We start from the raw sequence: 26,180 nt of genomic DNA on the forward strand, positions 1-26,180 counted from the left end.
GTCAGTGGAGTCCCCCTCCTCTTGATCATAAAACTACTCCAGTCAGTCTGGCATGCAAAAAATGTTTTACCTACCATAAGGACCAAAGTGAAGCCTTTAGTGTATAGTCTGGTCGAGAAAAGATACCATAAGAAAGTAAAGACTATGCTAAGTAGACAGATGTTTGTACAAAATGTGTCAACAGTACATTATCTGGACTGTATCAAAAAACCCTTGGTACCCTTGGTATCAAAAAATTCAAAACAGTCTAATCCACCATTGCACCATTTAAACTTTACTTCTTCTCAATCTGCTAACATGCAAAGATGAGTGTTCAAAACGTAAAGTGTGCAGCTTTTACGATTCACACAAAAGAACACACTCATTTGTAATCTGTACGTTACACTGTTAGGAAACCTACCTGGGCACAGTTTCCAACAAACTTCCTTTTTGCCAGATTGTGTAAAGCATAAATGCTGCAAGTAAACCTAAAATGTTTCCCAAATGTGCTTAACTGCCTCACCCAGTTCTTTCTACATCTAGCTATATGCTCTCTAAATATCAATGCCACACCTTATTTTCATCAAACTATTTCTCAATACCCATAAAATCCTTTCTCCGTGGTTAATCATGTTAATTCATCTCAACAATAAATTAATCTCTCAGCAAAAACACAGTTATTTGGTGATCTTGAATATGGTGCATCAATTAAGTTGTCTTATTTGCAGTTAAGAGACAATTTCATATACATTTTCTTCTCTATATTTACAAAGCACTTACTTGCAAAAGAGGTACTTGAGTACTTAAAAGTAAACACAAAGCTGCCCATGAAACTTCAAAATCTTAAAATAACTAGCCACTTTGATAACCAGTTGCACCAGCATTGTACCACGGTCCTGATGTTCCAAGCGGGGCAATAATACAAGTGCATTCTGCACATGCTTAAATATTTTGAATATCTTATTATGAACTATGGCACAGAAAGTCAACAAAATAACATTCAATGAACTACAAAAACTTTTGCATCTTTGCAAAGGGAAGCTAGTAAAGAGGGAGTCCAATAAGACACACCACAAAGACATTATATCAAATTGCCTAGGTGTTATAACGACGTCAGCTTGCATATTTTTGTTATTTCATGGCAATGAAAAAGCATAAGATATTAATCTTTGACTGTTAATCTAATGAGAGACCAGAGCTGATCATAAAGACACTAGAAACTTGGAAATTGTTTAGAAAAAAGACTTGATACGATTCTTAGATTTAATTATTGAGCCCAGCTGTGGAATCAAACGAGCAGCGTTGAGAAAGCAAATAAGTTCTAAACACACGCAAATTTATATTTCATACACGTAGCTGCGGCATGTTCCCGCTGGACCTGTTCTGCGTGGTGTCTCGACATGCAAGCAGAGCATGACTTACCTTCCCCGTCTTGTGGTCGAACCAGACAAGAGCGTGGTTTCTTGACAGCACCTTGCAGTCGAATGTTGCGTTGTTTTGGGCAGGGCGACAGCGAGCCACAGATCGCCCAATCTTGACAGGCTCATCCAGGTAGACATGGCGTTCCTGAAATGGGTGTGAATTCGGGCGGCAAGTAAAAACGGCCAGCGCTGAAGGCATTGATGATGGCTTGGGAGTATTACTCCAACCAGAGACGAAAGGCAGTGTTTCTTGATCCAGAATGACAAACCTTGCAAATTCCTCTTTTAATGAAACAGTCGATGTCGTATTTTGTTCGAGGAAAGCAGACAAATGCACATTGTAATAAAGTCAATTTAGAAACCAAGAGGCGCCATTTCCAAACTGACTACATAATGTTCAAAAGACCTTAACTACACGCTACAAGCATCTGACGTCTTGCAAATCCACCATGATGTCAAACAAAACCAAAGGTGCAAGACTGTAGCTTTACACAAACATAAAAATGCATCACTTTTGCTTCAAATGCCAAGCTAAAACCATTGGTCAAAGTGACGCCCCTGGTACAATCCCCCCTCAATCCGCCCAGACTATTCAGACTAGTTAGCACTAGTAACCTGTTGGGTCAGGGAACCTCGCAATAAATCGGCATTCCAACGACACCTTGCCAGCTAGCTATCCTAAAGCAGTTAGCTAGCTAGCTAACAACACAGCCCTTCTTTGGCGTAAAGCGGTTCCTCGAAATGGAGCAGCACGAACCATTGAAGTGCGTTTCGTGTCCTAAACGTGCCACCTCTAAATATTTACGGCCAAACTGCACGTCGCCGCTCCCCTCGCACAAAATGGATATGTATCCTAGCTAGCTACTTAGCTAGCTAGCTACACACCGTCATAAAACCCCAGCCCCGAGAACATAATTAGCTAGCTAGACGCTATCCCCAAGACCTGCTGAGTAGGGCTAATGCCATTTACTGACCAACCAATCGTACCAGACACAGTGTTTGGTCACCATACCAGCTTGTTAGCACAACCCGAGCCTGGCTGAAGTGAGTGACTCGGTCATTAAGAATATATGCGCGCTAGATAAACACAGCTGCTCGGCTCGCGAGGTAGTGAGTCCGTTAAGATTTGTCTCACCAAGTCTATTAGTCAGCTAGCTAAACGTCTAAACAAACTCCGAGTTTCCTAGCCGTACACCTACGTGACAACTGTGCCGTATTGTTTAACTATATTGAGTCCAAGAACTTTCTGGAGCTACTCACACAAACTTACAGCCCGTCGAGTTAGCCGAGCTGCGTTAGCCTCGCAGCTAGCCAGCTGGCTACCTCGCTAACGGACGCGGAACACCAACCGAGTCGACTCTAGTCGCCGCAGCAGCCTCGCGCATCACCTGTTTACCAACGTTTTCCTCACAAAATACAGATAGAGCCAAAGGGTTTACTGGCTCCGGCTTCACAAAAGACTAAGCATATTAAATAACGTACTCCTGTCGATCCAAGTGTCATCAGGGACAATTTAGAATAACTTGTCCTCCTCCGCAACTAATCGTCGCCATAATGGAATGAAATACGCAAACCGGCCCCTACCACGCATGAGCCTTCCAATAGCGACCAAGGGGCGGGACTCTGGAGACTAACCAATCATTGATGAAGGTCGAACCACGAAGTTAACCAATAGCAACAAAGTTAAATTCTGAACCAGGGTTTACTTGTGACCACTTAACCACTGTAAATAGATACTATTATATACGTTTGATTAAATTACACCTATTAAATGACATGGTGTTTTGTTCGGCGAATAACAGATGAAGATGGTTTTATTATTATTATGTCAGTATATTTAAATGTAAGGAGGATTTCAGCAAAAAACTACACAAATATCCCGCTACCTGCAATGATCCCCAAGACCTGTTTTGTGTACTTTGCCTCTTACGTACACTGAAGTTGAACTCACCTCCACTAAAAGTAAATAAAACTCATGACCACGAATAGCATACAACATAGAAACTGTATTTAAATGTTAATTAATGTCGATATAAAATTGAAATCGAAATCAGGTGTAATTTTATCGGTTTATAGACAGCTCTAAAAGTTTCTCAGAAAGTTTGTTTCCCTAAATTCGACTATATTTGACGATCATTAAGGGATGCTATCTAAACATGATCGCTTCCATTATTGTCTTGGTTGCTCTTGCTCAGCTTAGTCTAAAAGCAAAATTTGAACAACGTGGCCAAATTGTCTACATTTAGGTTCCAACATTTTACATTTGCTGCGAAACCACATTTGAGACAGTTGAGGTGGTTCGGGCATCTGGTCCGGATGCCCCCTGGGCGCCTCCCCGGTGATGTCCCAGGAGAGGGAAACCTGGTCCTCCTTGTTTAGGCTATTGCCCCCGCGACCCGCACATAAGAGGATGCAAATGCATGGGTGGATGAATTCATGGAGTATCGTCGTGGCCGATCGCCTTTGCCTTATCGTTTCAGGTTAATTGTTCCACATAGCGACTGTTTTGTATATAAATAAAACCTCGAGATTTTGCGTGAGCTTGGCTGCACTAAGTTAGTTCTGGGTGTGTTCAGCTAACGTAAATCTGTAGAAGCATGCGATCTATATACTATATACAAAATGTCGGCAGTCAGGTCGTGATTTGAAGATCTGCGGATTTGAGCGGCGCAGCGTCGGCGCTCCTCTAGCACGCCTGTCCTCCTGAACTCTCCGCCGCCGCCGTAACCAGCGGAGCCTCCATCCTATGTTTGTGTCTGCGGCGCTGTGGTGTTCTAGTTAGCTATTAGTTTGGTAAACGAACAATATTTGGTATTTAAACATGGACTTTCAAAGATCAGAGGAAACAGAGGAGCAAACCGAAGGACCCGAACACACACAGGAGCAGGATATCAGAATATCTCCGGCGGAGGAAATGCCCGTCGATGGGCCTGGAGAGGAAGAGTCGGAGCAGCTCATCCTCCCGTGGGACAGATTCTCCGCCTGGCTCCACTGTGTCTGTGTGGTTGGATTCGACCTAGAGCTCGGCCAAGCGGTGGAGGTAGCTGGATATCACCACCAACTAGTGTGCAGTACATGTTCGTCCTAAATTGTGCACCATCAGGAGCACAATAACAGGAGTCTCACCTAATGATGAATTAGCTACCTAGCTCGTTAGCTAGCTTCGGCTAAACTAGGTTGTAGGTTTTTAACAACTATAGCTGGCAACTGTCTCATTAAAACTCCACGTGTTAATACTTACTCGCCATTGTTTAGCTAACCTGGTCAGCCGAATTGCTAAGCTATACTTTTTTTGCCACGTTGAAAGCTGAAATACAAACACACAGCTAAGCTACGCTTGTAAACATTAATAAAGGGAGGAACCGATTTTGTCAAGTCACCGCATTGCCCTCATTTAATGAATCTGCCTCGAGTTTCTTTACGACCAACTGTATTAAGTGACTAAGGCTTTAACTGGTAATTACTTTATAATATGCGGCTACTAAATCAGGTTGGCGATAAACATGTGTTCAGTAGTGCGGATCTCAGGAGGCTGGTGCGGAGTGCCGAGGTAGCTAACTTACCAGCTATTATTTACCTCTATAAAATGTCTTTCAATTTCGTGCATCAAATTGTATGTGGCTGTTCATGTTACACAAGAGAAATGCATTTTATTTAAGTAGTAAACGCAATATTGCAGGGAGATTTTTTCCTTAAACTGAGTTGTAGTTCTCTGGTAAAGGAAAGATGTGATTACACTGGTACTTATATTTTTAAGTCAGTAGCAGATCAAACACAAAATGTCACTATAAACTGTAATTCTAATACGTGCCGTTTATCCGTGATATCTACATTATCTTAAAGTAGGGCTGAGGAACGTATATGATTTGAAATATATTTACAATTCCCAACACAAACATTTCTTCGTTCTAATGAACTTATCGTTTCTATTTTTTTAGGTTATATACCCTCATCATTCGAAGCTTACAGAAAAGGAGGTAAGAACGCTTTCTTTCATTGTTAACTGTGTGTATATTTCTTATGGGTAAGTTGCATTTAGGATTTTACTAAATTTGCATGACTACCCTCAATTTATGCATATATTTATTTAAAAGGTACACAGATCAGATGGAGGAAGTCCTAAATTAAGCCTTCCTCCTGAATATGCAAATGTTTTCATAACTTTATATTGCCCAAGGAAGCCATATCCAATGCTTTGTTAATGTTTCCTATTAAAACCATCACAATTCATTTGGTGCTCACTGATCATCCTACAAATAGAACAGAGGCTAATATACTTAAGCACTTGAGAATTATCCAGAATCTGCACAGTCTGTGTCCTGTTTAATGAGCCTCCACTAGTTCCCTAAAGACAAGAAATTAACATGAGACAACCCTGTCAAGAGTGAAATAAATGACCAGTTGTGTAACAACGGTGGTACTGTAGCCTGCAATTTCTCAGTATGTGCTACATGTAAATATAATAACCCAGCCACCAAAATAACTTGCATGAAAGACCAGCTGTTACTATCCATTCCTGTGTATGCATTTTTGCAGAAGTCTCTAGATATACAAAACATGCCCAGTCTCAAGTTGTGACCTACTAAGCCACCCTCTACTAAAGGGTGAGGGAATCCTGGAAGTGTATGTCTAGCCAATGGCCACCCAAGTTTCCCTGTTCAGACAAGCACCTGCCAGTAAATCAGACGATGTAAACCGATGTACAAATAATTTTAATTACCAGTGTTGCATAAAAATGAAGCAGATTGTGGCCTTGGCTGTCGCAGAGGGAGGAGCTCAGTGAAGCCATCCAAAGTGACGTCCGGTCAGCTCTGAGAAGATTCTGGCAAACCGTCAGATGACTCAGGGGAGGAAAGATGTTCCCAACCAATACTGTGTACAGTGTGGCTGGGGAGCTGCTGACCTCAACTGGGGATGTCATTAGGCAGTGGAAGGAGTACTTTGAGGATCTTCTCAGTCCCACTGACATGACTTCCATACAGGAAGCAGAACTACTATACAGGAACGTACATCACTCTTCGGTCATCCAGGAGAGACTGAGTAGAGCTGATGCTCCTGTAGAAAGGAGCCAGTTGAGGTGGTCCGGATGCCCCTTGGGCGCCTCCCTGGTGAGGCGTTTTGGGCATGTCCACCTGTCAGGAGAACCGGGAGAAGACCCAGGACATGCTGAAGAGATTATATCTCTCAGCTGTCCTGGGAACGCCTCGTTATCTCGCCAGAAGAGCTGGAAGAGGTGGTTGGGGAGAGGGAATGAACATGAACTGGTTTCACCTACTGTAATATTCCATTCTACATTTCAGAAAACAAGCATCTGCTATTTGTCTTTCCCAGACTCCAACTCAGGTAAGACAAAAGCCTTGAGCCTTGAACTTATTGTCTCCTCTGTAAGCCTGTCTTTGCCATAGCATGCAAACATCCATCCTGGAACCACCTCACTACTAACTATAGTGGATTATAGTAGTCATTTACAGCAACTAAGCTGTAGAGGACTTGAAGAGTGTTTGTCATGTGGTGTTCACTTGCATGTAGGCATATTTTCATTCCAAATGGGGGAACATTTCTATTTGTGTTGGTGATGTTGGTCCTTTTCAGTCAGGAGGGAGTGTATTTAAGATTCCGGAGGCATACATTTGTTTTGTGCCATTTTTCAAATTGGTGTATTTTTACAGCAAGCATCATTTCTAAATTAAAATCTTTTTGGTTTGTTTGTAATTGCTGATTTGCATTGGATTTTAGCTAGTTTTAAAATGCTTCCGTGGAGTACTTATTTGGGTCAGCCAAACTTTACCTATAGGTGTTTAAAGTGGTAGGTTAATAACATGGTTGAGAGCTAATTGCACAATTATTAGGACAGTTCTGGACTGAGCTCAGTACATTCTAAAACAAGTCACATTGAGTTCCACTTTTTACGATCATGATTCTTGTTCATCCATGAATTTGTATATAATTTGTATATCAAAATCTTAAGATCAGTTAAATAATTACAAGAATTTGCCTTTTGCAGTATTGAATCTTATGAAGGTTCTGTGTAAAGCTTCATAGTGTAAAAAAGAAAATATGGGAGAAAGGCTTTGAGCAGGCAATTTATAGAAAACAACAATTTAACTCAAATAGACTGTTCATCAGCTAATCAAAAGTTTAAGACCACAGCTCAAAAAATCCCAAACCCCCTCTAAACAGAATTGAAAGTGTTCAATTAAGGACTCAGTACTGTGCGCCACCATTCATGCTGACCACTTCAGTACTGAGCAGCTCCACTATTTCTGCTGATCACTTCAAACAGTCGTTTAGGTGCTTTATGCAAGTGTTTACAGGATGCTAGTGGGAGCATTGCTCCAAGTGTTGAAGATGGCTTCACCAAGGGAACTTCACTGTCTGGAACTCCATTTTTGTAAACTTCCCTTGGCATCCATCCCCAAATGTTCCCTATTGGATTTAGATCAGGGGAACACGCAGCATGGTCCAAAAGAGTGACGTTATTCTCCTGGAAGAAGTCCTTTGTCAGACTGGCATTGTCCTGCTGAAAAACCCAGCATCTCTACACAGCCAGCTGCTATCTGATGCCCCTGCACAACCTGAAACTTCATTGTTCCATTGAAGGAGAAAGCACCCCAAATCATGATGGTGCCCTCTTCACTGTGCCATGTAGGAAACCGCTCAGGCGGGATCTCCTCGTCATGCCAGTAACATTGGACGCCATCTGGACCATCAAGGTTAAATTTTTTCTTGTCAGTGAAAAATGTCCCTTTCAATGTCCCCTGTTTAGTACTGACTTGCAAAGTCCAATTGAGCAGTTTTGTGGCGTTAAAGGAGACAAGGCCTTTGAAGACGAAGCCCTTCCATCGCAGATGCCTTTTGATGGTTATTGAGCTGCAGTCAGCACCAGTAATGGCCTTATTTAACTGGTCTTAAGATTTTGCTCAGGAGTTTATGTAATGTCATGTGAACACACTGATGATATAATTAATTTACCATCCACTCTCTAAATTATTTCATTTACATTTGCTAGCCACATTCTTAGGTACATCTGTCATTTATGTGCTGTTTATAAGTGTCCAGTTTGCAGACTGTAGCCCATCTGTTGGTATGTAGCCTTCATCAGCCACTCATTCATTACAGTTCAGCTCCCATCCACTTCTGACAAAAGCTATTTGGATGATGGACAATGGCAGTATCATGTTTGAGGCATGGTGGTAGGCACTGTGCTGCTATGTGTTTTATGCATGTGCTGCTGGAGTTTATAAATGTCACTCTAGCTGCTGGCTTGAGAGCTGTGTGCCCCCGAGGGCAGTATAATATTTTTAATTAATGGTGATTGGTGAAGTGTCTGGTGTTTTGTAATTATTGACTTGTCATTAAATGGGGTCACATGACTGGCATTTGTATTACTGTGCACATTTGCTGCTGGAATGTGGGCTTAAGTCTGATGTCACCAAGGCTTTAAAAAGTGTCATAAAATTGGCAATGTAATATATCTTAACAGCACAGTAGGTTTCATTTATTTGGACATAAGATTACACAGATTAAAATGAGCTATGATTACCTGGGTAAATGCGGATAAATATCTTGTTAATGAAAAGCTGCCAGTGTTTGTGCTCAGAACTTCAACCCTGCTCATCTGTGGTCCTCCCCATCTTCCTTTGTGTTGCACTGGTGCTTGTCTCATCTTACTGAAAAACGATAAGGCGACATTCTGTGTGCATGGAATTGCATACAGGTTGCCATGACAACACCACTTCCACTAGCAGGCTGCCCTTGCCTTCATGTTCCACGTTAACGTTGTCTTGATGAGTCTCCGATATAGTGGAGTCAAAACTGATACCTTTTGCGATGTATGATGAATCGGACTCGGAGAAGTCAAATTTGTTTTGTTGTGCAGTGGGTCCTTTCAAAATTGGACATGTAGGTCTACTGTTTCTAGCTTGCAGGAGGGTAAGGTCAGTGCCAGTGGCACAGGGTTGATGTGGTCAGACCCTCAGCAGACATAACTGTGGATAAACCCTGCACAGGAAAGTGTTGTCTCTCTGCCTCTTTGTCTCTGAGCTGCATGCAATAGGATTATACTGAGTGCATTGTGTGAGCTACTTTTTATAGATGACCGCCCCCCAGGAAGATGAGGTAATCCATCCGTCACACTTTGTAGACTGACCCTCCAGTCACATACACAAATTCCAGAGATGGACATTCGAGTGAGCAACTTGAGACGCAGTCGCATTAAGTCAGCTAGAAAAAGACTTCAGACTTGACTTGAAACATGTCCCTAATGACTCTCGACTCCACTCAGACTCGCCCAAAATAACTCGTGAACAATAAGAGTCAGTCTGTTATCCAGGCACTGTGTGAGAAAGTGATAGAAAAAATACTTCTTTGTCTGTTTATGATGCCGTTACTCCAATAGCCAAAAGACCCATGACTTGGTATGGACTCCAGCCTAAAGTTAGCTTAGTCTCTAGTCTAAAGACTTGTGACTTGACTTGGACTTGTATTTTGTGACTTTTGAACATTTCTGACGCACGCACAGATCACAGCTCCTTTGTCAGCACTGTGGTTAACATTGTCAGAATAGATAAGGGGGTATGCAGCGTATGCGACGCATAGGGGCACTGCACTAGAGGGGGCGCCAAATCGATGCTGGAAAATTATTTGCCGAGTTGGTGGGGTGGGGGGTGGAGTGCGGGGGGCGACGATAGTATGTTTGCATACACCTCAGAAAGTATGTAGTTGCAACCCTGAATAGATACATTGGTGTTTGTGTAGGCACAATTTTTGGTGATAATTTTGAACTCTCAAGTCAAACCTTGTCAAATAACTATAATCGCACATGTATTTATTTTTTCTTGTTTGTTTCCGGTGTAACCATACAGTTAAAATGTTTGGAGATACAGCATAGGTGTCATTGTTGTGGGGACAGTCCATGAATTCTTCTTCTCAATGGCCACGTAAAATGTTCAAAGGATGAAAAAAACATTTGTCCATGAAGACAGAAAACAAATATACATTCTATAATAAAACATGTAGTACTTGCTGGTACATTTAAAGCAAATCCACATTCTATAATAAAATGCGTAGTGCTTACGTTTAAAACAAATATATGTTTTATAACACTACTGAAACAGTAGTGGTCATCTCCAGTTCCCATTTCTTTTTAATAGTTAATTTAAATGTTTACATGGTAATAAAGAAACCATTTTAGGTGATGCGTAGAGCCTGTCAATTCATTGTGTTCCTGTAAGTAACATCTCTGTGGTTGTTATCTTAAATAGTTATGGCCTAGAAGGTTGTTAATAGTGAAGCTGTTGTTGACATCAGCTCTTAAAATTACTGACTGAAAATTAATTAAACATTCCCATTTTTGAACATTGCTTTTCATTGACATGGGGGGAAATGTATATTTTGTTGCAAACTTCAAATGACTTGTTTTTCTCTGCACATTTGCATTAACTTAAAAAAAAAAAATACAATTAGTGTATTTGTCATACTATCAAAGTATTTTCCATACTATCAAAGTATTTGCCATACTATTAAACAATCAAAGTATCATACTACCCACTGTGTACTGTGAATCGTGCAAGAAGTTGTTTTTCGTCAACCCCAAATTGCTGCTCCTGTCCCACTAATGAGCTGACGTGCATGCGTGTAAAGGTATAGTGTCACTTGGATCCCTGCCATGTCATGCCATGTGTTTCCCATTTCCTCTCCCTGGTCATAGGTTGCCTGGGCGACACGCAGTTCTGCTTCCGATTCCGGCAGGCCGCGGGCAGGCGGGCGTCACTTGGGTGTTGTCGGGGTCACTTGGACAGGGACGCACCACTCTGCCTGAAGGTCGGCAATCAGGACAAATGAAAATGGCTATGGGGAAACATGTCTGTCCTCCTAAGTAGCGTCCGAGGTGGAGGCGATGTAAAAGCTCCTAATGTATTTAGTTTTTTAAATGATGTTATATTTTAAAAGTAGCTCTGAAATTTAGGACAGCTTAAGTAATTGAATATATATTTGGAGCTGTCATTTAAAACACATTTGCTATTTTTAAATGACACTTGACTGAAGTGTTTTTTTTCCCTCTTTTCTTTTGACTTTTAGAAAGACCAGGGACATTTTTACGGTTATGTCTACTTCCGACAGGTTCGAGATAAATCACTGAAGAGGGGCTACTTTCAGAAGGTGAGCTTTTTGTTTGCAAAAAGTTCATGGCAATAACCCAGTGGTTATCAAACTTTTTCTATCATTCCCCACCTCAGAAGAAGGGGAAATTCCACGCCCCACGACAGGATGGCGAACGTAATTTGTTGACGGGGGGTGCTGGCGAAAATAATTTGTTGGGAGGGGGGGGGGGGGGTCTGGTGGCGAACGTGATTTGTTGAGGGGGGGTGGCGGCAGCGACCGTTTTAAACATCCGGGGTTTATGAAAACCGAACAGGCATTAAAACGACAGGCTTAAAAAGGTTAATTTCTTCCAATTGCTTGCGCCCCACCTGCAATACCCACGCCCCACTAGTGGGACACGCCCCACACTTTGAGAAACGCTGGACTAACCCAAGGAAGTAGGATCATCGTCAAAGCTACTGCTGCAAAATGTTGCACCGCATGACTCGACCTCTCTGTATTATTTATTTGACAGTTTTATAGTTCATAACCTAAAGATGCTCGTCTGCCAAATCTCAGAGGTGATATAAAGTATAGAACATGGATGCTCTGTTCAGATACCACTCCCTGTTCAGATACCACTCCCTGGCTGGTGCTCACCATCAACGGTCAACCTGTTAGTACAAAGCAGGAGCACGGTTCTTCCCAGCAGTCCTCACACCCTCAAAATAGTACCATAGAGGAAAGGAGAGCACTGAGATTCCTAAAGAGTTTTATTTCTTCTAGAGGATTTCAGTTGTATGAGTCACAGTATTATACAATAGTAATCAGATTTCCACATATGAGATCTCCACGTAGTGTAAGTGGTTATGTAACCTCTAGGTTGAGATCAGAGGTTCGAAGTGGGATAAATCACAGCTGGTGGAATTCACATGTAAATTGAAACATGACTGGGTGTGATATGGGCAAGCATGCAGCATTTTTTCCAGAATTATAATGGCCGTTAATCCATTGCTATTTTATTTTATTTTTAAATTTCTAATACCTGGTCCAATATACCTTGAGTTGGAGTCCTCTGCCCAGTGTCAGGAGTCATGCTCTACTTATTTTGCATATTTCTTACCCTTGCTGTCTGTCTGTCTTTTCTAGTCTCTGGTTCTCATCAGCAAGCTACCTTATGTTACCTTCTTCCATTCCCTTCTGAAGCTCATTGCCCCAGAATATTTTGAGAAACAGGAGCCTTGCTTAGAAGCTGGTGAGTACAAATGGTTGACCAACTGACCAAGTCTGTCCTCATCAACAAATCTGTCCTCCTTTCATTGACGTCCACTAATACCCATTTAGATTTTTTTTCTGTCCATTTTGTCATCTTTACTTCTCTATGCACCTTTGTTGTCTTTGCACAAATGAAGCTGTTCTCATGCAGAGCACTGTGTAGAGTTTTTAATGACTTCTTTTTTGGGACAATAGCTTGCAATGACATTGACCGGTGGCCACTGCCATGTCCAGGCAAAATATTAACCCTCCCAATCATGGGTGTGGTCATGAAGGTAAGGGTTTAGTGTGATTCTTTTTCTTTTACCTTTGACAGCTTGCTGAAACATATCAGTTCATTAATTGTACCATCTGATTTTTCTCAGCTGCGTATTCCTACATGTTATGACAAGCCAGGGACCTCACAGCTTGTGCAGTCCACAACGGTAACGGAAACACTTGCGTTCCCAATCTCACAGACTAACATGTAAAACTTTGCTTCAGTTGAGTTCTGCATGTCTAACCGTTCACTGTTACCCATTTCAGAGTGACAGTCTTGTATCTATAGTACTCCCTACCATCCATGAAGTGGACCTCTTCAGGTAAACTCGAGCCGGTTCCTTCCTATTTATATTTATTTACATTGACCTAGCATTGAAAACACATCTTGTGCTGCCCCCTTGTGGCACCTGTTGGATGTACAGTTTTGCTCTCCTTGAATGTAGCTCTTTCAACAACTGTGGAGTTGAGATGCTGCATGATTCTGCTTGCTGTGACACACTTGGCCCTCGAGTGAGAAGCAGTTCAGAACAGACAATTGGATCCTGGACCTTGAACTTATACCTTTAATTTGTGTTAAAGTTTTTTGTTTTTTCTGCTGTAAACTGTATGTGCTGATCCTGGTGGAAAAATACATAAATCAAAAAAGCATTTAATTAGACAGGATAGCAAAATGAGTGCAGAAACTTACAGGCCATTTCTCTTTTGCTGCTAAAAATACCCATTTTGCAAGCTCTTTACTTTTATTGGATAATCTTTTTCATTTTTCATCCATGTGTACTTAATTATGAATCACTTTTCTTCACACACATGCAAATTAATTAATGACAGTATTTCTCAGTGGCATTCCTCCATCTACTCTTTCATCCATATTGTTGCTTAGAGATCATCTGAAGAACCTCACAGCCCATGGAGTGGACAGAATCTCTGTCACCTCCAAACTTTTGAAAAGCTCCTTACCTGAAATCTTGTACCTACTTTCAGGGCTAATTCTTATTAGTGTAAGATGAAAGTACAGTGTGAACTGGGTTCAGGAACTCTTGGTCTTGTGTTCTTTTGTAGGTGTTTCTACCCAGTGTTCTTTCACATTCAGATGTTGTGGGAGCTTGTTTTGCTGGGCGAGGCAATCGTTGTCATGGCACCATCACCAGCTGAGTCCTCAGACACGGTTCTGGCATTAGTCAGGTGAGCCAGACTCTTCTTTACAAGAGGATTATGTGACCACTATTGCTTCTCCAGGACTGTGAATGTTGTTTTGAACCAAGAATTCTTTCATTCACATTCAGAGATGTCTCATGGTTTTGGACACAGCGTTGTTATAGTGATGTAAAACATACTGTAGCATTCATCTTTTAGACTTTCACCACATGCTAAAGCATTCTTGTTATATCTTTTTAATTATTTCACTATGATGTTGGATGGAACTTTTATAATGCCCAGACAAAACCCAAAAAACAAGTAGCCAGTTGAGTATACAATGTATGTTCCCACGGATATACAAGCTACACCATTTTATCACAAAGTTAGCACCATTGTGTTCAGCTAGGAAGGCAAAAGTGCTTTTATTTCTGAAAAAAATTCTGAATCAAAGTTTTAGTTAAACATTTAACCTAATATACTATGCAGAAACGGATTTTTCACTCATAAATGCTAATGTGACTAACATTAAATTAAGTTCCTGGGAACTGCTTGGTATTGGATCAGATGCACAATGTTAATGGACTCCTGCTAGCTTTAAAACATCATTAGTGTCAGAAATTCTCAGTGCTGGCATATTCCTTTAAATTCAAGGTCAGAGTAGATTGAGCATTTGAGGTTTACTAAATTCACATGTAATTGAAACTCTTCATTGATCTCTGGGTTCCTGTTTGTCATCAGCTGTATTGCACCGCTGCGCTACTGCAGTGATTTCCGGCCCTACTTCACCATCCACGACAGTGAATTCAAGGAGTACACGACCCGAACACAAGCCCCGTAAGTGCACTGTGCCTATTCTCACACAAGTCCTGTAAATACATTGTGCCCATTCGTCATATTATGGCTGTTAAATGGAAATGGGTTTGGTGAGTGATGTAGGAATAGCATGTGAATGGATTCTAGGTTCGCTGAACAGTAGGATCCCACAATGGATAGAACAGTTGTCTGCAACACAGTTTCCCAAAACAACATGAAACCTTCAGCGGGCTCACAGTAAGCCTTGTGACCTTGGAGCAGAATGCTTTCCATTCATGTAGTGTAACGTTCTCTTCCAATGTTTCTACTGACTTCAGAACAGAATTGGAATTAGAAACATTCCAGTTTTATCAGAGCCACATTTCACTTAATGACCTCTTTAATATTCATAATGTATTGTTTGTGATGCAATAAATGACCATTGTGCTTGTGGCTTCAGTATTTGTATTCATAATGAGGAGTGCATATGTTTGTCGGCACACCAAGCATTATATGGAGAATACTGTCTGTTGTATACATTATTTATTTAATTTCTTACTTCTTGTCTTTCTGCTTTGGATAGGTTGTATTTCATGCTTGATCTTTTCTTTCAATATCTGCCTGCGTGATAGCCATCAAATTTAATTATTTTTAATATTTTGTGTGGATAACAAAGTAATATGTTGGGACTTTTGTTATTGTTTTACATATATTGTTCCACATTGTAGAAAGAGGGTAAAACATTGAAATCTGATTTTTAAATCATGATTATAATTCTGGACAGGGCGTAATGGTTTCCTGCCTACTATCTCTCTCTATGGAAGTTTACTTTCTGAGCCTAAATTATACCCAGTTATATCAGTGACATATTTGTTTTTGTCCAATCACAGACCATCTGTCATCTTGGGTGTAACGAATCCTTTCTTCGCAAAAACACTCCAGCACTGGCCTCACATCATCCGCATAGGAGACATGAAGCAAACAGGTAGCCATTTAACAGTAAACACCAGGAACAAATAAGAAAAAGTGAGTGCTGTAGGCATTCAAGAAATATTAACTTTTCTTTCATTTCTTTTCTTAATTCTAACATTTGTCCCATCAGATGCCTAGAAGTGGAGCAAATTATAAGGGCATTTTGGTGGACAAAGTTAAGACGGTGTTGGGCATGTGGTGTTTGCGTTTGTGCCATCACTAGGACGATTCAGTGTTAAATGTGTTTATTTTCTCCCCCAAGAAGAGATGGCCAAACAGATGAAGGTGAAGAAATTAAAAAATCTAAAAACTCTGGATTCTAAACCAGGTGAGGTGTTGACCAGCTAGAGAAACATCATTCAAAAATTAAAATTAAATCAACTGTTACAGCCAGTTTTAGAGTTTTGAATAGTTTTTGTTTGGTTACCTGCACAAATATATAATGTAAGTGGCAGTTAGCTATAAACAAAGCTATCTAGTTTTCATAATTAAAGTTGTAATAAAATACAAACATCTGTACAAACCTGTCCTCATGTGATCAGAGTATCCAGTGGTTACCTTCTCACTTTCATTTCACCAACCAGTCCTGCCTTGTTGTATGATCCAGGTGCCTTTAATAGATCATTGCTGCAGATAATTGCTTATTTCATTACAGGTTTCACTGTTTACCCTAATAAACACAGCCATGTTGTAGAATGTTTTGTCATTAAATGTGGTTGCTGTGACATGGTTAGATGATGTCTATACATACCCTCAAGTTTATATTGATATTGGGTTAATTTATCCATGCTAAGAAGGCAAAACTTGAGTGTATATTATGCAGTTAGAATTTTTTGTCATAACCTTGTCAGATGCCTCTTCATCACATCTGAATATTAAAAATCAATCAATCAAATTTTATTTATATAGCGCTTTTTACAACAGTTGTTGTCACAAAGCAGCTTTACAAGTGCCGAGTCCTAGCCCCCAGTGAGCAAGCCAAAGGCGACAGTGGCAAGGAAAAACTCCCTAGTTTTTTGCATGAGGAAGAAACCTTGAGAGGAACCAAGACTCAGGGGGGGAACCCTCCTCCCTCCTCTGGCCAACACCGGTCACCATGACAACAACAACAATTTATACAGAAAGAAGAGAAAGAAAAGGAAAAATATGTAATAATGTCCATCATGGTGTAGGCATCCGGTTAGGCAGGAGGTGGCTGGCCCAGGATGGATCGCTGGTCTCCTCATCTCATTATTCCTCAAGCAGGCGGGCAGCCATGTGGAGAAATGAAACAGGGAAAATTAGCGCTGCATGGGGACATATACAGGACAGGTGAAATTATAAACATTTCTGGAGTGTGGCAGCAACTCCGGTATTAAGTTAAACTATTACAGCCTAGCTAAAAAAGGTAGAACCAGAAGGTAACAGACTTGGGGGCATCCTGAGAAAATGGCATCCGTCCACTGCACTGTCAACAAACTTGAGTGACCTCGAGCAGTGACAGGATGACAGCACCAGCGCCCCAGTCTACCGTAAAACCCTTTGCCTGTGAACCCCTGGATCTGTACCTTTATCTAAGGGGGGATATTAATTATCAAACGCTAAACTAAATAAGTGGGTTTTCAACCTAGACTTAAAGATTGTTACTGTGTCAGAGTCCCGGACGCATTTAGGAAGATCATTCCAAAGCTGGGGGGCCTTACAAGAAAAGGCTCTTCTCTTTGCTGTTACCTTGTTAATTTTTGGAACTAATAAAAGACCAGCACCCTGTGATCTTAGTGGACGTGGGGGTTCATAATAGGAAATAAGTTCCTGAAGGTATTCAGGAGCAAGCCCGTGCAATGCTTTATAAGTTAATAAAAGAATTTTAAAGTCAATACGGAATTTAACTGGGAGCCAATGCAGGGCTGATAGGACTGGACTGATATGCTGAAATTTTCTAGTTCTGGTCAGAACCCTGGCTGCGGCATTTTGAACTATTTGAAGTTTATTTAAATTCCTATTTGAACATCCTGACAGTAGTGAGTTACAGTAATCTAATCTGGAGCTAACAAAGGCGTGCACCAATTTTTCCGCATCATCCTGTGATAATGCATTTCTTAACTTAGCACTGTTGCGGAGATGTAGAAAAGCTATCCTAGTAGTATTATCTATGTATTTATCAAATGATAGGTCAGAGTCGAGTATGACGCCTAGGTTTTTGGCTACTGTGCCAGGTGTAATGGGGTAGTCTGCGAGATTAAGCATTAGATCTGGAATTTTCTGTTTTGAGACCTTAGGGCCCAGGAGGAGAACTTCTGTTTTGTCCTCATTAAGTTGGAGGAAGTTTAGGGACATCCAGCATTTAATATCTCTTACACAGGCCTCTGTTTTTCCTAAACTGAGTTTGTCATCAGGTTTGGCTGATATGTAAAGTTGAGTGTCATCTGCATAGCAGTGAAACTTGACACCATGTTTGTTTATAACTGTGCCCAATGGTAGCATATATAATGTAAATAAAGCTAATTGTGTCGAAAGCTAAAAAAAAAACGAATTACTTTTAAAACTTTTTAAAAACTAAAACAAATTACGACTAAAACTACAAAAACTAAAACTACAGAAAACAAAGCAAAAAACTACATATTGTTAAAATGAACTAAAATAAAGGTGAAATAAACAAACAGATAAATAAATATTAGAAATAGACCATTTCAAAACTAAACACTGTAATTCTCTTCTATAAAGCCATCATGAATATCTTAATTACATGTTGTAGTGAACCATTTTGATTTAGTATTTTAAAAATTGGCATTTTTTTGTTTAGAGTGCTTATTTTCACTGCTTGTTTTCATTTTGGTTAGAGCTTTCATAAATGATACGACCCCTCTTTTGAACAGTACCTAAAGTGTCTAGTTATGTAGAAGTGGCAAAGTGCTGCTGTTTGTGATGAAGTTTCCTTTGACCTGAACAGGTGTATATAGTGCATATAAGACGTTCCTGAACAAAGACGAAGACATCATTAAGCAACTGCAGAAGGTCAGCATACATACATACAGACATAAAGTTGCTTGGTCTTCATCAGCTCATGTTTGTGCCTGCATGCTACTTTTTCATCCTCATCAGGGAATTCAGCAGAAGCGTCCTTCTCCTGCTCAGAATGCCATACTGCGGCGTTATTTCCTGGAACTGACACAGAGTTTCATCATTCCTTTGGTAGGGAATTTTCCAACAAAATTCTGCAAGTTTACCATTGTCCAAAGATGATGGATGATTAACGTGTGCTATTCACTTGCCATTGCTATGTCATCGCATGTTAACGGGAAAGACCAACAAGCTTAGAAACTGCATAGAAACAACAAGGCTATAATATTTTAAAGCAGGGGTCACCAACGTGGTGCCCGCGAGGACGTCACGAGTCGCCCGCGGGCTTGTTTTAAAAATGGCTCACTATAGTGCCATGCACCAAAGCGCTGCATCGTTTATGTTTTTGCTACTATTACAGATTGTCCGCGGTTGCTAGCGGTCTTCCCGCTTAGCAATTGACACTCGCACACACACACACACACCCCCCCCCAACAACTTTTCGTTAGATTGATGCGAATTCATCTGGTAGCCCTCCGCAATAATTGGTCTCCAAGAAGTAGCTCCCAGTTTCAAAAAGGTTGGTGACCCCTGTTTTAAAGCATTAATATAAAATTTGTTTAGGAAAGTCTTTAAAAGAAATATAGCTCCTCTATAATTAGTACAGATATGGAATAAGTGTTATAGACCACTCGTTATGTCTGAGAATGTGCTCAATTTTGCAGGAGCGATATGTTGCCAGTCTGATGCCTTTACTGAAGAGTATATGTCCTTGGAAAGTAAGATATATTTACGTTGATGTCCAAGTATGCTTTTGTTAATTTTTCACTTGAATTGTTATTGCTGTTGCTATATAAAAGCTCTTTTAGAAACATTGAATATATTCAAAAATATGTATATTTGAACTAGCCATTCTTTTTGCTCCCCTTTTCATCTCTTGCCGTCTCATATATCTTCTTCCAACGTTCAGAGTCCTCCTCAGCTGAAGCCTTTTGTTCAAGAGGAGTTCATGAAAACTCTTGAAAAGGCCGGACCTCAGCTTACCTCTCGCCTCAAAGGAGACTGGATTGGCCTTTACAGGTGCAGCAACTTTTATTATAGAATATTATTCCAAATGGAACATTTGAAATTAGGATTACTCCTCCTGTCACATTAAAATACTGTAGCACCATACTGTAGTAAGTCCATGTTTGAGGGTCTGTTGCCTGGTAGGATACCATACACACATTTTAGAACTGTCCTAAAGTATCTGAATATTGGCAAAACATAAAAGTGAAATTAGAATGTAGAAATGTAGAGGAAGATAATCAGACAACGACAGAGAGTCCTTCTCATTTTTATATACGGTACTGTGCAATTATTTGAGGCAGATGTGGGAAGAAATGTAGCAAAGTCTGAATGCTCCCAAAAGTACAAGTGTTAATAGTTTGTCAATTAACAAAGTGCAAAAAGTGTATGAACTTGAATAAGAGAAAAGTTAAACCAGTATTTGGTGTGAGCACACTTTGCAAGCATCTTGGAGAACTAACCACAGATCTGTGAATGTAGTCTTGGTCAGATCCTTTTGACTCTTTGTGTAATCCCAGACAGACTCAGTGTGATCAGGATTCTGTGTGGGCCATATAATTACTTCCAGGACACATTGTTTTTCTTTACTCTGAAGATAGATCTTAATTAATGGCTGTTTCGTGCTGCAGAATAAATTTGAAGCCAGTCAGACCCCTGTCTGATAGTATTACGAGATTGTCCGTATGACAAAAGGTTTGCTAAAAAGCTGGGAATCTCCATTTGCTTCACTGTTGCCTGCAGATACTCATTATGGTCCTGCTCTCTAGATGTTTGGCGAACAAACTGCCTTCTGTCACAGCCAAATATAAAAAATTCAGCCATTTATCACTTAAACAACTGCACAACACAACACAATTTATTTGTGCTTCTTCAAAAGAGCTTGTACAGCACATCTTGAAACCCGTTTGCTTTGAGAGCAACGTCTGGCTGTTTCTCACCCAATTTTAAGCCTCCTATTTAGCTGTTTATGTTTCAATTAATGTTTTTCAACCAATATATGAAAATGATCATTATCACCTGTTTGATATAATTGGTTAATCATACACCTAACAACAATCCTACAAAATCCCTGAATGTATGCTGTTTTGAAGGAATAGGTTGGTCCCACCAAATATCAATATGCTTAAAATTTCACTTTTCTTTGTTCACTTTACATTTTAATTGACAAAAAGAAACTATTAACTCTATTAATAGTGCTTGCACCGCTGACGAAGGACCTCTGTCTGAAACATAATTTTTTTTATCTGGAAATGTTATGTACTTTACTACAATTTTTTATATCTCTACGTATCTTACAGTCTACAGATTTATACACACTATTCACAAAAAAGGGATCTTTGGCTTTCAGCTGAAATTTATGAACAACATAAGTTCACGCTGCAGTGATTTTCTATTGTCAAAGTAGGGTATTTAAGTAGAAGCATGAACAGCATGAATTGTGATTTTCTCATAATTCCTCATAGGTGATTTCCTCATCTCAAACAATTTATTGAAACAAGCCAACAGTGGTTGGTATACCCCAACAAAAATGTCTTAATATCTTTTCATGTGCCCTTGAGCATCAATTACAGCTTGACAACTACATCTCATGCTGTTTACATGTCGACTTGTTGTCTGCTGAGGCAAGGCATCTCACTCTACTTCTCACTCTACTTGGCCCTCAGGTCATTGAGTTTCTGGGACACAAGTTACAAGCCTCTACACTGTGACTCCATAGGTTTTCTTTGGGTTTCAGGTCTGGGGTACATCCATTTGAGGTACCCCAGTCTCCAGCAGACGTTACCTAATGCGCACCGTTCCGCAGAGCACTGTTCACAATGAAGTGGTCATCAGTGTGGCATGTGGCCAAAGGATGTCCACTTCTATGTCTTTCTGTGACTCTTCCAGTCTCTCTTTATCTCTGTTGCAACCTGCTGATGACACTCTGACACTCTAAGCTCAGTGGCCACTTGGATCTGAGAACATCCTGTTTGAAGCCTCGCAATGGTGAGGTACTGTTGATCAATTGTTAGCTGACACCTTGGTCTCATGATGTCAAAATGTGAACAGCATGATGAGGAGGACATTTTAAATATGAATTCTAATTTAACCAGTAAATGTATTTGTCAGTTCATGGATCAAACCCCTGTTGGGAATTTTACCATTAAACTCCTTTTTTTCTTTTTGTAATCAAGTTTTTATCAAAAAATTTTCAGACAACAGATGAAACAAACAGTATAAACAAAACTCTCTTTAAATCCCATCCCACCCACCCCACTCACATCTAACCCACTAAAACCAGTTCACCTTACCCATAACTATCCCTTCCCACCCAACCACCACACACTTAGCACAATATGTATATGAAAACAAAGTCCATGTACAGAAATTGATCATGACAAAAGAAGAATTTTCACATCTTTAATTACATTTAGCCATATCCTCAGTATATCTGGATTTGCTCTATTAACTCTAGCTGAAAATAATTCTAAGTATGCCGTTAAACTCCTTGAAGAGTCCTTGAAGAGTGCAAAAAGTACTAAAAAAATGAACAGCTGGACATGTGTATTTAAAGTTTAGAGGTCACATGAAGTACACCTGTCAAGGGTGGAGTGTACTTTTTCACCCGAAAGCCAAATATCTCTAACTTTTTGTGAACAGTTTGCATACATACACACAGTTGTGTTCAAAATTATTCAACCCCCATAGCAGTAATGTGTTTTAGCCTGTTTAACATTTCTTTTTTTTTTTTTATTCACAGTTGGATCAACAGGTCAAATAAGGGCCTGTATAATAGACAAATTATGCAACTTAAATTACATTTTTACTAATATACCAACAAATGTCCTCTTTGTGATTTCCTCTTTGACAAAATTATTCAACCCCTTAAAGTTTACCACTCTCAAGGACAGAGGTTTCAATCAGGTGTTTTCAATTAGGCATTGAAAGAACCTGTAGATGTGAACAGAACCACAACTAGCAGCCATTAAGCAGATATAAAAGGACTTGGACACTCAGCTTGTTCTAGACAGTTTATAGTGTTTGTTCAACATGGTGAAGTCCAGAGAATGGTCAAAAAAGTGTAGAGAGGAGGTAATTGATCTTTATAAGCAAGGGTATGGATATAAAAAGATAGCAAAGACATTAAACATTTGAAGAAACACAACTGGAAGCATAATTCACAAATTTAAAGCTAAATACACAGTGGAAACACTACCTGGGCGTGGCAGAAAGGATTCTGTCAGTAAGTGCTGTCCGGTACCTGAAATGAAAGGTGGAGAAAAATCCCTGGCTGACAGCTGAGGAAGTGCGACAGGACTTGTCAGAGGGAGCTACTCTGGTTTCGGGCCAGACAATAAGGTGTACATTACAAGATGAAGGCCTCTGCGCTAGAACTCCCAGACGCACCCCTCTGCTGACTCCAAAGAGTCAACTCTAGTATGCCGAAAACCATGTGGAAGAACCACAAAGGTTTTGGGATGCTGTTCTCTGGAGTGACGAGACCAAATTGGAACTTTTTGGGCCTATGGCTCAACGATATGTCTGGAGAAGGAAGAATGAGGCTTGTACAGAAAAGAACACCTTGCCTACTATGAATCATGGTGGTGGGTCAGTCGTGTTCTGGGGCTGTTTTGTTTCTTCGGGTACAGGGACTCACCACCGTGTGGAAGGTACCATGAATTCTGTTCCACCAGGAGATCTTGGTAGAAATGTCATGAAGTCAGTGACGAAGCTGAAATTCTGGAGTGGCCATCACAATCACAGACTTAAATCCCATAGAAAATCTCTGGTGGGACTTGAAGAAGGCAGTTGCAAAACACAAGCCCAAGAATGTCAATGAATTGGAGGCTTTGCCCATGAGGAATGGGCTAAGATACCTGTTGACCGCAAGAAAATTGTCAAGCTATGTTTCATGTCTGAAGGAAGTTATTACTGCCAAAGGGAGTTGTATTAAGTACTAATTCTGGATGTTTCTAAGGGGTTGAATAATTTTGTCAAAGAAGAAATCACAAAAATTTGTTGGAATATTAGAAGAAATATTGTTGTAATTTAAGTTTCATTTGTCTGTTATACAAACCCATATTTGATCTGATTGTGAAGAAGAACAAAAATGTTTAACTTGCTAAAACACGCTATGGGGTTCATACACACACAGATGTGATCAAAATTATTAAAAAAATAAATAAACATCTAGCCTGTGACTTCTACTGCAGGCAGTTCCTCAAGTCGCCCAACTTTGACAGCTGGTTCCGGAACCGCAGGAAAGAGATGATGCAGAAGCTTGAGGCGCTGCACCTGGAGGCACTCTGTGACGAGGTTACAGCTGTCCAACACGTTCAGTGGGATTTGCTGAAACAGATCCTTGCACTTTTAAAGTGGTGATGTTGAGTGATTAGCTAACACTGTGAGCATCTGTTTGCCTAGGATCTCCAGCTGCGAATTCAAAAACACACAGAGGTGGAGACAGTTGACCTAGTACTCAAGTTGAAGGACAAACTGGTTGGTTTGATAGCCTAATTTGTATTTATGATTTGCTCCGCTATGGTGCCCTTTATTTTAGTTATTTTGTGTTGATTAGGTAACTAGTCCTTCAGTAGGGAGACATTGAGTAGACAAAAGTACTATATTGATATTTTGTTTGTGATAATATGACTTGCAATATTTTGATCAAAATTGTTTTGTTTAGTGACTGGTCAAAACAAACTAACAGTGTTGGTGTGCAATTAATCTAGATGTTTACAGTTAATTATAATATGTATACTTACATACAGTATATAGTATACCGAGTATATATTAATATGTTGCATATACTAGCTACAATATAATAAAGTAAAATAATGTGAAGTTAATTGCATATTACAGCCTTCTGTGCAGTATTACAGCCTTCTGTAGTCCTGTGCAGTAAGGCAAGTTTTCTCATTAATCTTAACACCAGGCCTACATATGTGTCCTGTTATTTTCCAGACGCAGGCACAGAGAGAGCACCTGCCGGTGAGAGCAGGGACCCTGAACAAACTCCAGGCCCACATCGAGTCAGTTATCCTCTCCCTTCCCGAGGACCTGCAGGGTATCCTGCACAAGCCTGCCACCCCCTGACCTTTAAAACACCCAAGCTACTGTATTAACAAGGCCAAGAGGGAAGGGCAAATTCTTTGTGGTACAGGGGTTTAGCACCAGAACAGCTCTGCAAACGACACAAGCTGTGGGGGGGATTTTAACCGGCTCTTCACTCAAGTGCAATTGTTCCTTCAGAACTGTGTGACCTGGAGAGTGGCAGTGCTGGCACTGCTGCAGTCCAGTGAAGACCCAATCAGCCTCATAACATTTGCCATGCTGTACGTGAAAGAGACTTTAGGTGGAGCGATGCACATTATTGCTACTAACAACTTTAATATCCTTGTACCGTTTGCCTCTCACTGTGTGAGACTGACATTGTGCTTTCAAACATGGCTGCCTGGTCATTTTGAAGTTAATCAAGGTGGAGAGACATGAGATGGAATCATGAAAAATTTAAAAGTAAAAAAAAAACTCCTTAAATTATGTGTTAAAAGGGAAAGTGGTGGATGTGTTTTCAAAGCATGTTTTTAAAATTCATTGAACACCTTGATTTAAACTCCCTGGGATATCCAGGATTTTCAGGGACAATATTAAGTCTAGCCATAGACAGAAAAGGACTGGCCATGCAGGCTATTTTTCACCATTTCATAAAAAAGGCTCAAACCGCCCTATTGATATAACATCTTGGTTGGGCAGCCAATAATGAGCAGGGAGTGAGGAGAAAATATGCACTGACTCAAGGAGGTTTATGATTATGCTATGCTTTAAAGCTGTGTTTAAGATCTGAGACTCTTGTTCAAGATCTGAGACTCAACATTAAGACCACATAGGCCCTTAATATGTTAATGAAGAAACACTAATGTGGACCCACATTCATTTTTAACAGGCTGAATGAATGTTGCTGCAAATTTCTGAGTTATAAAAATTTGCTATGAAGATTTTCTTTGCTTTTACAATGCAATGAAAATACTTTTTAAAGGGTGAAAACTAGACATGGGATTCCTGTACTTACTTTGGGGGTGCGAGATTGGACACGAAGTGAATATTCCATTGTGCTTTTAAATTGGCAGTGATTTTGATATCTAAATACTTGTCAGTTGTGTTTATCATTTACAG

General features: G+C 40.2%; 2 protein-coding genes across 8 annotated transcripts in view; one reads left to right on the top strand and one right to left on the bottom strand.

The window, feature by feature from the left end:
- slmapa (sarcolemma associated protein a) overlaps positions 1–2,974 on the bottom strand; it is an 89,232-nt gene extending 86,258 nt beyond the window's left edge. For 2 of the 6 annotated variants that reach the window (XM_076988790.1, XM_076988683.1), the window contains exon 1: positions 1,402–2,974. In XM_076988790.1, coding sequence (XP_076844905.1) covers positions 1,402–1,599 — 198 coding nt within the window. In that variant the 5' untranslated portion in view covers positions 1,600–2,974. Of the gene's footprint in view, positions 1–400; positions 518–1,401 lie in introns of those variants that run through there. The other 4 variants (XM_076988782.1, XM_076988774.1, XM_076988765.1 and 1 more) reach the window with 3 other exon arrangements.
- An 844-nt stretch (positions 2,975–3,818) lies between these two features.
- Positions 3,819–25,583, top strand: dennd6a (DENN/MADD domain containing 6A). Of its 2 annotated transcripts, none has more exons than XM_076988948.1 (20): positions 3,819–4,440; positions 5,339–5,377; positions 6,701–6,743; positions 11,110–11,222; positions 11,481–11,561; positions 12,633–12,738; positions 12,954–13,033; positions 13,124–13,183; positions 13,284–13,339; positions 14,079–14,201; positions 14,895–14,990; positions 15,839–15,933; positions 16,186–16,248; positions 18,850–18,914; positions 19,002–19,091; positions 19,685–19,738; positions 19,930–20,039; positions 24,221–24,323; positions 24,432–24,506; positions 24,972–25,583. In XM_076988948.1, the coding sequence occupies exons 1-20, from the start codon at positions 4,222–4,224 to the stop codon at positions 25,101–25,103; spliced, it is 1,803 nt and encodes a 600-aa protein (XP_076845063.1). In that variant the 5' UTR covers positions 3,819–4,221; the 3' UTR covers positions 25,104–25,583. The 2 variants fall into 2 exon arrangements, with proteins under 2 accessions (XP_076845063.1, XP_076844982.1); XM_076988867.1 differs by having other exon boundaries at positions 3,820–4,440; positions 16,183–16,248.
- Positions 25,584–26,180: the final 597 nt, after the last annotated feature.

Source organism: Brachyhypopomus gauderio, chromosome 1 (genome assembly GCF_052324685.1).
Source record: "Brachyhypopomus gauderio isolate BG-103 chromosome 1, BGAUD_0.2, whole genome shotgun sequence".
Lineage (NCBI taxonomy): Eukaryota > Metazoa > Chordata > Actinopteri > Gymnotiformes > Hypopomidae > Brachyhypopomus > Brachyhypopomus gauderio.